Source organism: Rhinopithecus bieti, unplaced genomic scaffold (assembly GCF_001698545.2).
Source record: "Rhinopithecus bieti isolate Rb0 unplaced genomic scaffold, ASM169854v2 scaffold_37314, whole genome shotgun sequence".
NCBI classification, from domain to species: domain Eukaryota; kingdom Metazoa; phylum Chordata; class Mammalia; order Primates; family Cercopithecidae; genus Rhinopithecus; species Rhinopithecus bieti.
In genome coordinates, this window is record NW_016816196.1 from 1,682,638 (window position 1) to 1,698,408 (window position 15,771).

The 15,771-nt window shown below is 35.9% G+C and overlaps 1 protein-coding gene across 1 annotated transcript in view; it reads left to right on the forward strand.

Annotated features, from left to right (window-relative positions):
• Positions 1-15,771, forward strand: part of ABCB11 (ATP binding cassette subfamily B member 11) — a 122,369-nt gene that overhangs the window by 4,262 nt on the left and 102,336 nt on the right. Inside the window, exons 2-5 of the mRNA XM_017854467.1 lie at positions 10,017-10,119; positions 11,240-11,261; positions 13,692-13,743; positions 14,536-14,774. Of these exons, the coding sequence (XP_017709956.1) occupies positions 10,044-10,119; positions 11,240-11,261; positions 13,692-13,743; positions 14,536-14,774 (389 nt within the window). The 5' untranslated portion in view covers positions 10,017-10,043. The remainder of the gene's footprint in view (positions 1-10,016; positions 10,120-11,239; positions 11,262-13,691; positions 13,744-14,535; positions 14,775-15,771) is intronic.

The window sequence follows — 15,771 nt, forward strand, 5'->3', positions numbered from 1 at the left end:
CCTACTTTTTGATGTGGTTGTTTTTTCTTGTAAATTTGTTTGAGTTCTTTGTAGATAATGGATATTAACCCTTTGTCAGATGAGTAGATTGTAAAAATTTTGTCCCATTCTGTAGGTTGTCAGGCCCATTTTTAAGGTCAAAGTACTAGGTTCTGTCAAATGACCATCTAACTGATGGTTTCTCTTCCCCATCTGCTCCACTCCAGCAGTGAGGTCTTTCAGAGTGCTGTTGTTAGAGTCTAAGGTAGAAACATCTTTGATATATTTTTACCAGTAATGGTCAGGAGACTGTCCTCTAATGTGTGTATCTGTGTTGATAAGATTACACATTTTATCAAGAGAAAACTTCAACCCTGAATAGTTAAACAGAAGCACATGTAGTGTGCAGGTTATAGACTTAGCAGAGAGGAACACTGGAGTTGGTGTGGACAATTAAGAATTATTGGGGGATTCTATGATTAGGTGACCAAAGTCTGCCAACTAGTGCTTAGACATCTCCATTTCCTACTTTTTACTCCTAGATTCCCTTAAGTTTATTGGAAGATACATTTTTCTGGAATGCCTTGAAAATTCTCAGTCTGTTTCTAAAGAGATTTTGGGGAGGTTAAAATAATTTAATATATTAAATTGCACAGCAAAAATGAAATAACATTGAACCTTATTTTCTTTCTTTTTTTTTTTTTATTATACTTTAAGTTCTAGGGTACATGTGCATAACGTGCAGGTTTGTTACATATGTATACTTGTGCCATGTTGGTGTGCTGCACCCATCAACTCGTCAGCACCCCTCAATTCATCATTTATATCAGGTATAACTCCCAATGCAATCCCTCCCCCCTCCCCCCTCCCCATGATAGGCCCCGGTGTGTGATGTTTCCCTTCCCGAGTCCAAGTGATCTCATTGTTGAACCTTATTTTCAACTATGAATTTTCTTGTGTTAGTTTAAGTAAAATTTCATTATTGAAAATTTGTTAAGAACACTAATTAAAGCCTCCTGCAATGTATGAAACTTAAATCAAGTTATTAGGTTAGGTGCTAAAAAAGTGTTACAGCTAATGGCTGAGAGAGTAGATTTAGATAACATTATATCTGCTTGTAATCAGTGAGGAAAAATAATGTGGCAAAACACTATGGTACTCTTAAATCATAGAAAGTACCAAATGAGGAGGAGCTACGCTCTCAAGAACCTGCAAAACAAATATGTTTATCACCAAAAACCAGATTCCCACTGCATTTCCAGAGTTTCCGAAACTGGAAGCCATGTCCTCCAGCATCTGCTGTACGAGTTTCCCAACATCTCATCTAATAAAACAAACAAACAAAAAAGAATTCACCAGTGGGAGAAAACATGGTCTAATAATATATGTCAGATATATATTATTCTACATTCATAATGATACAAGGCAATTTGTCTAATATTCAATTCTGAAAACATTGTCTTTTGTGGCAAATATCACAGGCAAGGCTTTCATTTATTCTTTCTAGTAATTTTGGTTTTTCAGTGTACTTTTCCAAACTTACTGTTATAAAATTCCCAGTGTTTTTGTGGGTACTTGCAAATAATTAAGATTTTCAGCACAATGGCCTTCAAAAGTCTTTACTGCCATTTCTAAGCTGCCCAAAGATAAAGGGACTAGCTTCCATTTCTGACTGAACAACCAGTGCATGCCTTCAGCCCTACAGAGTATACATCTTTTGAACTATAGCTCCTTGGCATGTCAAAAAAGAACAGTGGACTACCAAAGTTCAGAGTGATGCACTTGATGCTGAGAAAAATAAACAAACAAAAGAACACCCTGTTCCATTTTGTAGCTGGCCTGGTACTCACACTTAAGTCACGTTATTCTCTTATTAGACATAAACATTCTCACAGAATACCAACCGCAAAGTTACCCTGAGTCAGTGCAAGGTCAATTAGTACTTTGTTCTCAGCAAAGGCAAAATCAAGGTCGCTGTGCAACCCACAATATACCAAACATCTTGCTAAATGAATGACTGCTATTTCTTTGTCTAGTCATAACATAGTCCCAGCTTTTTAACAGCATCCAATAGAACAAATACCCACTACGTTAGATCCTTCCCCAAATCACCTGATTAAAGCCCAAGTTCTATAACAGGTTCCTTCAACACCGTTTTACTGAGGTACCCACAGCCCCTGACAGTGTGTTCACCCTCGGTGCAATGAGTAGCAAACACAGCTTGTTTAATTACAGGTGTGTTCTTGGTGCTCACTGACTGAGGGGCATTGACAATGCTGTGGGCATAGAGACCCATGCTTGGATGAATTTTTGCCTTTTAGAATGTTACTTTTAACAGTAAATTACAAACCACAAAAACGATTTGTAGGGGTATTCAGAAAGAAGCAAAATGTAAGCAATTGAAACCTAATGTATGGAATTGACAAGGGGACACAGAAGGAAAGTAAAGAGAATAGGTTGGTGGATTAGTATTCCTGTGCTTAATGGAGGACAGATTACTACAAATGACCCTGGAAGGGCAGGTGGGGTGGAGGATCAGGTAGGGGGGACTGAGTCTTTAAGCTTGAAGGGCAAAGGGAACTTCAGCTATCTCCCTTCGTGCTAGCTGCTGTGCAGATATAGTTTCATTTCATCTTCCCACCAGTCCTGTGAGGTGGATTTTACCACCATTACCACCACTTCCTGACATGAAAGATGGAGAAATAAGGATGTGAAGAGAGATTTAAAAATAAATCCAACTATGTAGAGTGAAGCAACAGGTAGTATCAGGATCTGAGAGACTCCAAATTTCGTGGGCAAGACACTACACCACTGTCCTCTAAATACTGTGAAGTATTTGCACACCAGTGGAAAGAAACCTTTTTAAATGGAGAGCTAAGCCAAAGGAAAAAATGATTGGAGACTAAATTTTTTAAATATTGTATTTTAAAATTAGGAAATGCAATAGTACATCTGTGGTTAAATGTTGTTTATTATTTTCTCATTATTAAAGAGTGTCTTTGTTTTTTGAAAAAAAGTTTTGGTTAAAACTTCAAAATTGTATAACCAGCAAATGTTACAGTCTCTGAATGTAATACTGCTATAGTGAACAAATTTTGTTCTTGAATGAAAGAATTTTGAATCTGGTTCTTTTAGTATTTTTTAAACCAGCCTCATAAACTACTTAATTAAATAACATTTCTCACTCTACTTCTTAATATTCTATTAAGGGATATTCTACAAAATAAGTGATGAGTGCTCCTCAAAACTGCCAAGGTCATCAAAAACAAGGAAAGCGTGAGAAATTGTCATAGCCAAGAGTTGCTTAGCAAGATATGACAACTTAATGTAACATGGTAAATTTGGTATCCTAGATGGAATCCTGGAACAAAAAAGCAATTAGGTGAAAAATAAGAGAATTTGAATAAATTATGCACTCTAGCTAATAATAATGTGTCAATATTGGTTCATTAATACTAATGCAAGATATTTACAGTGTACATTGGTACATTAATACTAATGGAAGACATGAATAACTGGGTGTGGGGTACATGGGAATTTTGAACCATCTTCACAGTTTTTCTATGAAATAAAAACTGCTCTAATTTGTTTAATTAAAGGAGATTCCCCAGAGTTAGGGGAAAAAAATTGTTTTCTATCATGAAGTATTTTATTTTCTACAAAATGATTTTGTTTTATTTAGGAGTGTTATGCTGCTTACGATGGAAAAATACATGATGATGTTACCACCCCAAGCTTGCTAACATTAACCCTTTTGTGGCATTATCCAGCTTTCCATTTGTTCTTTTTTAAATTTTATTTTATTTTATTTTAAGTTCCAGGGTACATGTGCAGGATGTGCAGGTTTGTTACTTAGGTAAACGTGTGCCACAGTGGTTTGCTGCACCTATTAATCCATCACCTAGGTATTGAGCCCAGCATCCATTAGCTATTTTTCCTAATGCTCTCCCCACTGCCCTCCCCCAATAGGCCCCTGTGCTCCCTGTGTCCATATCATGAAATATTTTAAAGCCACAGAAAAAAAAAAAAGAGAGAGAGAAAAATTTAATGAACACCAAGTTACCTCATTCCAACTTTATCATATCTTAAACATTATGCCATACTTGCTGAAACTTTTTTTGTTTTAAGAAATTAAAACATGCAGATACAGTTCAGGGGCCCTCTGAGCCCCTCCCCAGTCTCATTCCACTTCTTTTCCTCAGAGGTAACCACTATCATTAATTCGGTGCTTATTAGTTTCAGGCAAGTCTTTATATTTCTACTCAGTATCTATATATCTATGAACATTACAAATAGCGATTTGCAGGTAACGCATTTTACGTAAGTGACATCATACAGTATCATTCTGAAACTTTCTGTCTTGTTTGTTTAAACTTACGTTGCTTGAGCTTTATCCATGCAAATTCACTGATTTTAATGGCTAGATAATATTCCATTGTGTGTCTATTCTATAAATTATTGAAACAATCCCTTGTTCATTTATATTTTCTCCAAGCTTTTTGTTTCCAAAGAAATACTGCAATAAACAAGCTTACATATATCTCTGCATGCATTTTCTGAGTTTCAGCCTTGGCTGTATCACTTACTAACTTGTCCTCTTGAGCTTATAACTTAGTCCTTCATACTTTAGTGCCCTTATCTGAAAAATGGGGATAGTCCTAGTACCCATCTCAGGAGGCTGTTGGGAGGTTTTATGGCATAGCATGTATCAAGCATTTAGAACAGTGCCTGGCACATATTAAATACCATTATTAGTGTTAACTATTTTTTAAATTGTTAAGGGAAATACCAGAGAAGGATATTCTGGGACCTGGGGTATTAACATTTTTAGCCTTGCTAGATATATCCAAATTGCTATCCAAAGTCATTCAGTCAATTTCTATTCTCATTACCTGTGCATGAAAGGACCTGTCCTCCACATCTTCACAACACTTGGTACTACTGGATATTTCATCTTTGCCAATATTTCAATGAACAGTTTTAGTATTCACTGCTGATCGTTACCCCAAATTTATTCATTAGGGTTGCAAAATAATGATTTTTTAAATTTTGTAGGTTTTCAAAACTCGGGAATGGATAATGATTTTTTTATTGAATACTTTTTGCATCTATGAAAATGATTAATTTTTTTTTTACCTTAAATAGTCATTGCATTCCTGGGATCAACATTATTTCATTTTTTTCATAAACTGCTGAATTATATTTAACATTTTATTTATCATTTTAAAATCTGTTTTCAGAAGTAATTATAAACCTATTTTTATCCTTTTTTGTTTTGATGTCAAGATTATACTTGCTTTATAAAATGATTTGGATAGCTTTTCTTGTTTTTATTTTCACCAAAACCATTTGCATAAGATTAGAATTATCTACTGTTTGAAGTTTTAGTAAAATTTGCCTGTAACATTATCTAGCCCTGTTGTTTGTTGAGGTGGGAGACTTTTGAATATTGAACCAATATTTTAATAGCCATTACTTTTTAAGTTTTCTATTCCTTTATCAACAAATTTTGATAACTCATATTTTTCTAGAAAATTAATCTTAACCTGATTTTCAAATTTACTACCATAAAATTACTCATAGTATTTGCTTATGATTTAAGACTTTATTTATTTTACCTTTCCCATTTTCTATTAGTATTTGCGATTTATATCTCTTTTCCTCAACAGTGTTATTGACTTGCATGTTTTTAGTTATTTCAAAAAACAACTTTTGAATTGATATATCCTTTCCACTGTTTATCGTTTTATTTTGTTTTCTATCTTATAAATCTTGCATTTTTATAGGTTCTTGATTAGAAAATAATTCATTTATTAATCTTTTAAAAAACAAAATGCATTTATCTTTATAAATAAATCTTGAAGTATCTTTTTAGCTGTAGCCCACAACATTTTATGTATTTGTTATCACTGTTTTAAATACGTTCTATTTCTGTCGTGATTTCATCCTTAACCCATAGTTATATGCATATGTATTTTAAAGTTTGCAACACACACACAATTTGACTGAGTATATGTGTGTGTGTTTTACTAGTGTTTAATTTTTTAGTTTTTATTTAATTGCATTGTCAGAATATACACTCTTAAGAATAACAACACTATAAAGAAATACATAGTTTTATTTGTAGAAATTTTGATGGCTTATTAATGGGTAAGTTTTAAAAAATGGCAAATGTAATTGAAAAATGTCTTGGTTGCAGGTTCCATAGTAATGACATTTGTCATGAAAATCCATGGACATTGTGTTACAATTATAATTAAATATATATTTTATTAAATCAAATGAAATTGCCAATATTTAATCTTTTTTTACTTAGAAAGTTCAACTAATATATGAACAATGTTCAACCAAATTTTAAGAAAGACAAATTTTATATAGTAAATTACATAAAATTACCTATTTTTTATTTTAAAAGCTGTTATGTTTTCTAATTTTTTGTCTGTTTATCAGTTTCTAATAAAGATGTGTTTAAATTTTTCATTACAATTGCAGATTATATTGTGTTAGGTTGCTGGGTATATACAGCCCAATAATTGATTTGTCTTCTAGCTGGATTGTACTTTTAATTATTATATGTCCTTTATTATATCCATTATTGTTTTGAATATGGACTCTCTTTTTCTGACATTAACACAACAGCTTTGAGAAATCAGTATTTGTATGACATATCCTTTTCATCCTTTAATTTTGACCATTTTATGATTTTATAAATTATTTCTTTTATAATAAGTATATGTCTGGATTGGCTGGGTGTGGTGTCTCACGCCTGTAATCTCAGCATTTTGGGAGGCTGAGGCAGATGGATCATCTGAGGCCAGGAGTTTGAAACCAGGTTGGCCAATATGGTGAAACCCCATCTCTACTAAAAATGCAAAAATTATCCGGGCGTGGTGGCGCACACCTGTAATGCCAGCTACTTGGGAGGCTGAGGCAGGAGACTCACATGAACCCAGGAGGTGGAGGTTGCAGTGAGCCAAGATCATGCCACTGTACTCCAGCCTGGGCAACCGAGCGAGACTCCGTTTCCAAAAGAAAAAAAAAGAAAAAAATGTATATATTTGGACTTTAAAAAATTCCATAAACTGACCTATCTTTTTTTAAAAAAAACAACTTTTTGAGGGTATAATTTACATATCATAGAGTTCACCAATTTAAAGTATTCAATGGTTTTCAGTATATTAACAGAGTTGTGCGACCATCACCATATTCTAACTTTAGAACATTTTCTTCATCCCCAAAAGAAATCTGTTACCAGTCACTCCTCATTCCCCTCCCACCCCTACCCCTAGCCCCGTATTAGGCAACCACTTATTTATTTTCTGTCTCTACAGATATGCCTATCTTGGATATTTCATGTAAATAGAGTCATACAGTATGTGATCTTTTGAGACTGTCTTCTTTCATGTAGCATGATTTTGAGGTTCATCTGTGTAGTATGTATCAGTACTTCAGTCTACATACATTTACCGTAATTACTGAACCATTTGTACTATTTTCAATAACCTTCATTTATATTTTCTGTTTGTTATGCTTTTTTTAGTTTCTTTAGTTTTTTTTTTAATTTTTGTTGGATTGATGAAGTTTTCTACATACTCAGTTTTTAATCCTTGCTTATTTAGAAGCTATGGATTTTACTGGTACTTTTCATTGCTTTTCTTAAAATTTTCAGATATTGGTTGAACTTTGTTCAGATATTAGTTGAACTTTGTAATTAAAAAATGATTAAATATTGGCAATTTCATTCGTTTAATCAAATATATATTTAATTATAATAGTNGTTTTTAATCCTTGCTTATTTAGAAGCTATGGATTTTACTGGTACTTTTTCATTGCTTTTTCTTAAAATTTTCAGATATTGGTTGAACTTTGTTCAGATATTAGTTGAACTTTGTAATTAAAAAATGATTAAATATTGGCAATTTCATTTCGTTTAATCAAATATATATTTAATTATAATAGTATAAATATATATTTAATTATAATTGTAAAACAATGTCCTTAGATTGTCATGACAATGAACCTAACATACTTTATCTGCATATTGAACACCTTATCTCGTGTTCAAGATACACTCATATCTACACTATTGTGTAGAGTTTTAATTATGCTCTTTTGAAATACAAAAGGTTATACTTGGTATCAATATTTGATTGGCCGTCCTGACATATTTTGTTAACTCTTGTGCTCACCCTTGTTTCTCTTTTTCATGGCTCCCTTCTGGATACTCCTTCTGGCTAAGGCACATCCTCTAGTTGTTGTTTTATGCAGATCTGTAAGTGGCAACTCTCTTGACTTTGAATGTTTGGAAAGATGCTGAATGATTTTTTGGCTCAGTATAAAATTCTAGGATAAAGATTACTTTTTCCCTCATCACTTTGGAGACTTTACTCCACTGTTTTCTAGCCTCTATTGCTGATGAGAAAACTTCTGTCAGTCTGTTCTTTATATTTGGATAATGCATTTTCCCCTTTTACAGTGTTTAGGATGGATTTTGTTTATTCTTGATGCTTTACTACAGTTTGATTCTTGAACAGCACAGGTTTGAACTGTGCAGGTCCACTTATATGGGGATTGTTTCCAACCAAGCTCAGAAGAAAAATACAGTATTCTCAGGATGCAAAACCAGTGGATATGGAGAGCCAACTTTTCCTGTACTTAAGTTCTGCAAGCTGACTGCGGGACTCGTGTATACCTGGATTTTGGTATATGCAGATTTTGGTATATGTGGGAGTGCTAGAACCAATCTCCTGCATATACTGAGGGACATTTCTAGATAATGTATTTAAGTTTTGACTGATATTTATTCCAATCAATTATTGGAGCCTACTGTTAATTTGAAGAATCAGGTTATTGCTTCTGGAAAATTCTTAGTAATTATCTCTTTAATTATTGCACTTCTGTCATTCTCCACTCTCTGCTTCTGGGATTCCAATTAGGTGAGTTCAGTTTTTCATAATTCCCCCTTCCTCTCTCTTATTTGTACATGTGTGTATATATGTATGTAATATATATCACTGTCTCCCCCTATAACCTCCATGGGTCTGCATTTCATCATAAGGAATAGCTGCTTCAATGCTGGGCAGCAGTTTCCTCAGGGTCTTCTCAGCAGTGCAAGAGGCCCACATTAGCTCCTCTGGCCCCAAGCAAAGAGATGGTCTCTAGCTCCCTGTTTGATTTGGGGCACTTACAGTCCTCTCAGGAGCTAAACTCTCACACTCGTCTGCATCCAGACCCTGAGGGGGAAATACCAGCTGCTTCTGTGCTCTGTTTACTCTTCGGTGCTTCTCTGCCATTTCTGGTTCCTGAAGATGTTTATTTTTATTTGTTTGAGTCCGACTGTATCTCTTTAAAAACATGTTATCCATCATTGCTATATATTTGAGGCAGAGAAAGTTAGTGAAGCATAAACTTCATGCTGAATCTAGTGTCTATATCCTGGAATTCTCTGCCTGTACCCTCTATAAACTGATTTTTCCACTGTGAATAAGACTAACCATGACTCTGTCGACATTTACATTTTATTTAGACAATGTCTCCTTTCTGTTCCTTTGAGCCAAGCTCGACTCACCTTATCTTGAGGTTGCATTTACAAAGGAACACTGAAGTTTACCCAACAGTATGTGGGTGTTATTCATCAACTACAGCAACTCAAGAATATCACCAGTTGGTTTGCCTTTTTCATGGTTTTCACGTTTTCTCATTAAAAATAAATAAAGCACAGATAAGCAGAAAGAATAACCACCCATCCAACAATGAGAGGAAAATTGATCAATGGTTTTGGTTTATCTTTCCTATAATTAAGCTATAGAAAACAATCATCCATGTAATAACTAGTGAAAACCTTCATCAATGGCTGTAGCTTATCTTTCCTGATAATCAGGTTCTTTCAGGGAGTTATTAACCAATTTAAAAACCTGCTTTTGTCTGAGATTGATTAGTGAAGATTATTTCTTGAACCAAATTGTTTTTTTCGTTTGGCTACTTTGGTTAAAGAAGAAAGAAAAGATAATAATTGCAATGATTCTTTTATTTTATAGGGTTGTTGCCTGCAGATTGCAATTACCATGTCTGACCCAGTAATTCTTCGAAGTGTAAAGAAATTTGGAGAGGAGAATGATGGTTTTGAGTCAGATAAATCATGTAAGTGACTTTTTTCTCTCACTGCATCTTGTACAAGGAGAGGTGAGAACAAAAGTGGGACAAGTTGGTGAAGTCTCAAGGAGCAGAAAAAATTCAGCAACAGTAGGTAGAACTATCATTGGGTGTGATCCTTACACACAACTCTGTGGCTCTCCCTAGAATCCACATAACGTACTATCTGAAAGCACTAGGTAAGAACACACCAAGTGTGGGTAAATGAAAGCATCTCTCAGCAACCCCTTTCCTAGATAGAGTAGGGTTGTTCCAGCGGTGGCTGTTATGACTAACTTTATTCCTGTATTGTTATTATTAATCATAATTTAGTAAGTGCTCCTCCTTAGGAAGAGCTGTGCCCAGACTCTGCAGACCAGAATGAGATCATGTGGAGGGGCCTGTAGCACTAGCACCTGGGATGTCCTGGGCTCAGATGGTTCTAAGCTGTTGTTTTCTAACCCTATGATTTTATATTTTACAGATGACAAAATTGAGACTTGGATATGTTTTTGAAACTTGGCAAGGGTCACATGAGTAAAATTAATGGAACCATAATTCTAATCAAACAGTTGTGTTTGATTACCAAGCCCAAGATATTGCCATCTGTCAACATTATCATGCCTCTTTACTTTAATAAGAAGTGTCAATGACATCTTGTTATTAACATCTTATTGTTAATTTGTGGTCTATATTTTAAACAGATAAATTCTGATGCTTTTAAAGAACCAAACAATAAAACAATAAATAAATATCAATTTTATTTTGTAGTTCAAAAAGTCAGATCTTCTTCAGCTAATTTAGAAAGGTTGCTGTCTATTTGATATTCAGATGATGCAAATATTTCATGTCCTGAAGAACAGTCTGTAAATGAGTAAATGGAGCAGCACTCCTGGACCCTAATGAGTGTCTTCGTGTGTGTGTGTGTGTGTGTGTGCATGTAGAGAGAGAGAGAGAGAGAGAGAGACAACATGAGCAGGAAAAAAGAAAAGGCCAATAATCATTTGGTAATATTCCATGAATAAAGGTAATTTATAGGAATATTTTTCCAGAGCAAATTTCTTAATGACTGTATTGCATTTTGTCATTATTATTAACTGCTTGTTTGCACTGATTTTTTTTCCGACAGATAATAATGATAAGAAATCAAGGTAAGTGACTGATTTCAACTATGCAGCATCTTTTCTAGAATAACTCCATAATATTCATATCAACGGCACAAAGCAGAGAATATTTTCATGCACATTGCACTTCATATAAAATAATATATATAATCCATTCTTTTCTCTTTAAAATTACTATAATTTGATTTTTAAAACCTTTTGGAAAATCCCTTCTGGATTAAGTCCAAATCTCCCCTATGTATTCAGGAATGGCACAGAACTCCTGACCTAAGAGGGAAGAGGAAAAGTTGAACAACAAGTATAATTTCATGGGCATTGGGGAGGTCCCTAAACCCCAAATTCTTGCCAGAGGCAAAGAGTAGAAACCTAAAGTGTTATTATTGCATATTTCTCTTTAGCTAAAGATTTTGAATTCTCATATAGAACAAATATAAGCTAATCACAGTCTGGTACGAAGGCAGGATTAGATGAGGTCTAATTTAGAAGACAGAAGTGAGACATCAGGTAAGTTCCTGAAGTGGCGGTGGTGGAAAGGGAAGGGTTAAAGGTATTTTAGAAATTTTAAGTAATTCACAGCAGAGGGAGGGAGTGGGAGTGGTAAGATTAGCTTTGGGCTGGTAGTGGTCAGGTCAGCCTGGGCCTCTGAGAGCCACATGTTTCTTATTGGGTGGGAAATTTTAAAAATGGGTGTGGATGTAGATGAATGGCAAGGAGAGGATGAGTAGGAAGTTGAATGAGTTGTTTTGTTTTTAGAGGAGGTGAGCGTGGAATGAGAAGAACACAGCAAAAGTTTGCCAGAGCTGCTGAGAGGAATGGGAGTCATCTGTAGAGGAATGAAGTGTGCATTGCATGTTGAGCTGGAGAGCACACATTCACTCCATTAATTCATTCATTTTGTAAATATTAATTGAGTGTCTATTTGGTATCAGACACTATTGTGGGTGCTGAGGGTATAGAAGGTACAGAAAAGAACAAAATAGGCAAAAGTGTCTGCCCTTGAGGAGTTTACATTTTAGTGAGGGAGATATAATAAACACTGTAAATAAATCAAATGTATAGCATGGTAGCTAGTGATAATCTATCACTTTCTTTCTGAGAAGGAAAAATAAACATGGAAATGGAGCTATGAAATGGTATGTGGGGGGTGGGGTTGAAATTTTAAAGACTTTGGCCAGGGAAGACTCTGTTGAGTAGGTGACTTTTGAAGGAAGGTCTAGTGGGGGTAGTGGAGCTGTCCCTGTGGTTACCTAAAGAAAATGCATCTGGGGAGAGGGACTAGCAGGTGCCCGCACCCAGAGATGGGAACAGCTGGGCATGGACAAAGGTCAGCAAGAGGCCAGGAGAGTGGGATGTTGAGAACTAGAATATAGTTGGAGGAGGTGAGGTCAGAGAGCTAAGGGCCAGACCGTGGGGAGTCTCAGAAAAAATTTGAGATTCTTTTCTGGGCCAGAAGGGAAGCTTAGGGCAGCTGAGTACTCGACTCTGCCTGTGTTGGTATCCGTTCACAAGGTGGTAAGGTTGTGTTCAGCAGGCCCAGCAGCCTGGTTTAAGGAGAAGAGGGTAAACAGCTGGATGGATGCAGGATGAAGTTTACAAGGATGATGTAGAGAAAATAATTGACGATGATGGTGAGAGTGTGGTTCAAATGCCTGGCAGAGGGACTTTGGCTGCATGGGGAAGGAAGCAAAATCTTAATGGGGTTTAGCAATGGAAGGAAATGAAGGATTTAAGGGACTGCACGGCTCAAGTGAGGTTGATGAATAGGTGTGGAAGGAGGAAGAAGTGAGAAAATGAAATACATGGGCAGTCACAGAGTGCCAAGGAGTTAAACATGTCAGACAGTAGTTCCTGGTGACAGCAAGGTCCAGAATATATTCATGGACTGGGTGACTCAGGTTAAGTCAAGATCCCCGAAGTTGAAGAGGTCAAATACAGGTTAAACATGGCCTTATGGGAAATGAAATGAATGAGAAATATTAAGGAAATAGGATTCTATGAAAAGTATGGGCATGTTCTTGAATTTTTCATCATATCAACATTAAGGTAGTTGTAAACTTTTTAAGTGTGAGGAAGCTTTCAAATTAGCTAATCCAATGACTTCAGCTTCCCCATGAGGAAATGCAGTCACAAATAGATTGAGGGTCATGACTGAGGGCAAAGGGTTATTTGTTGGTATAACTGGGAGTATAGAGGACTTTTTACTTTCTCTCCATACCTCTCAGGTGTTCCTCTCTGTGAATTGCTAGTGAACCTGAGATTGAGCTATACTGAAATCTCTAGAAGAGGTAAATCTAGAAGTATAAAGCTTGTGTTTAAGATATCAGGCTTGGCCAGAATTTCCCAGCCAGTGAGGATTTTCTTTCTTACTAAAGAATAACTCATAAAATCACTACCTAGGGATAATTTCCCATTGTATCGGAAAGGATGGTCTTTAAATCCCTGTGTTTTTCTCCTCAGGTTACAAGATGAGAAGAAAGGTGATGGCGTTCGAGTTGGCTTCTTTCAATTGGTAATAAAACTGTGTTGATTTATGGCAGTGACTGTGCAACTATAAATTGTTTAGATCATGAAGGGAGTGTTAAATCTTTAGTCATATTGGTAGGTTTTTAACTTCAGTGATCACTTTTTCAGTCATAGGCTTTGCCTATGTGATAACATGTTGAATAACTATTAGAAATATGTTGCTCATAAAACATGCAAATCCTGTCCAATAGATCAGAAAAATGTCTTGGAAAATTATCACTCAGCCCATGGTTATCATATTTGTAAGGAAAGTCATCGCAACAATCACATTATATATATTTATTCTTATGACAAATCTTTAGAAATTTCATAGTATAGGTATTTACCCCAAATTTGCTCAGGATGGAGGCATTTCTAGGCATAAACTGGCACTCTTCATTGTCACTATCAGTTGCACAAAACAATTTATACTGTTGCTGAATGCCCCACACAGTTTATCTACTTGTCAATGGCATCACTGACTGTGGTTATTTTCCCCTTGAGTTGTAGATGAGTAGCTAAAAACTAAAGTCAGCTCCTGAAATAAACAGAATGAATTCAGAGACCAGGAAATTTATAACATGATCTAACAATGTAAGAGTCTAATGTTTTAGATAATTGATGTACCATGTCATTTATTTCAATATAATTAGTACGAACCTGCTGCTCAATTAAGATGGTTCCCGTGAAATTTGGTGTTGAGTACTATTCATCAGAATCTAGTAACTAAAATTAAATAGTCCTCCTACCTCTCCTGCTTTTCACCCATAGATGATCTCTGAACCCTTTGTTTTTCAAGTTTCGGTTTTCTTCATCAACTGACATTTGGCTGATGTTTGTGGGAAGTTTGTGTGCATTTCTCCATGGAATAGCCCAGCCAGGCGTGCTGCTCATTTTTGGCACAATGACAGATGTTTTTATTGACTATGACATTGAGTTACAAGAACTCCAGATTCCAGGAAAAGCATGTGTGAATAACACCATTGTATGGACTAACAGCTCCCTCAATCAGACCATGACAAATGGAACACGTTGTGGGTAGGTTGTTTTTTCTTTATTTTTCACTTTTTGGTCATATCTTAAATTGTAATTCAAGATATATAGAGGGGATTTTACTGACTGAACTGGAGTGGCATCTAACACAAAGAGAATAGAAACATGAGTTTACCCATATTTCTAGAAATTACACTGCCTCAAATTTCCTTCTATCTTACTATGTTTTAAAATCTTAACAGAAACAGGATTGAAAGTCACTCGTCAAATACGTCGGCAAATTGTAACCACTTCATTGAGTATAGGCTTGAGCTTGACAACACCAATACTTAACGCCACTAGGGAGGTGACCCATGAATTTTGCTTGAGTATCATCTCCAAGAGTTCTTTTTTTACCACCCCACTAACTCCCCTCTGCCCCTTAGCTTCGTGGCTGTGGCTGGTGATCCACTTGATCCTAACCCTTCCATCTGTAATGGGAATTTCATGAACATGCTGCATTACTTGGAGTAGAGGATACTAGTCTCAACCAGTAGTTGAGTTTGTTTTCTTTTCTTTTTTTTTTTGATGGAGTCTCCTTTTTCACCCAGGCTGGAGTATAGTAGTGTGATCTTGGCTCACTGCAGCCTCCGCCCCCTGGGTTCAAGCGATTCTCATGACTCAGCCTCCTGAGTAGCTGGTATTACAGGCGCCTACCACTACGCCCAGCTAAGTTTTGTATTTTTAGTAGAGATGGGGTTTCATCATTTTGGCCAGGCTGGTCTCAATCTCTTCAGGTGATCTGCCTGCCTCGGCTTCCCAAAGTGCTGAGATTACAGGCATGAGAAAACTGGTGCAGTGCTGTGATCAGAGGCAACCATGCAGAAGTAGCCAGAACTCACACAGACACAGTCACTATGCTACTATTCTCTTTGTGATAAGCCTGACAGGCCACCTTGTAATCAGTGAATCCGTCATGTACTCAGGACTGACTCATTGTCATAGCATGGACTTTGCAGTGTGCCTCATGCTGCCTCAAGTTCAGAACAAGTTTATTTGCACG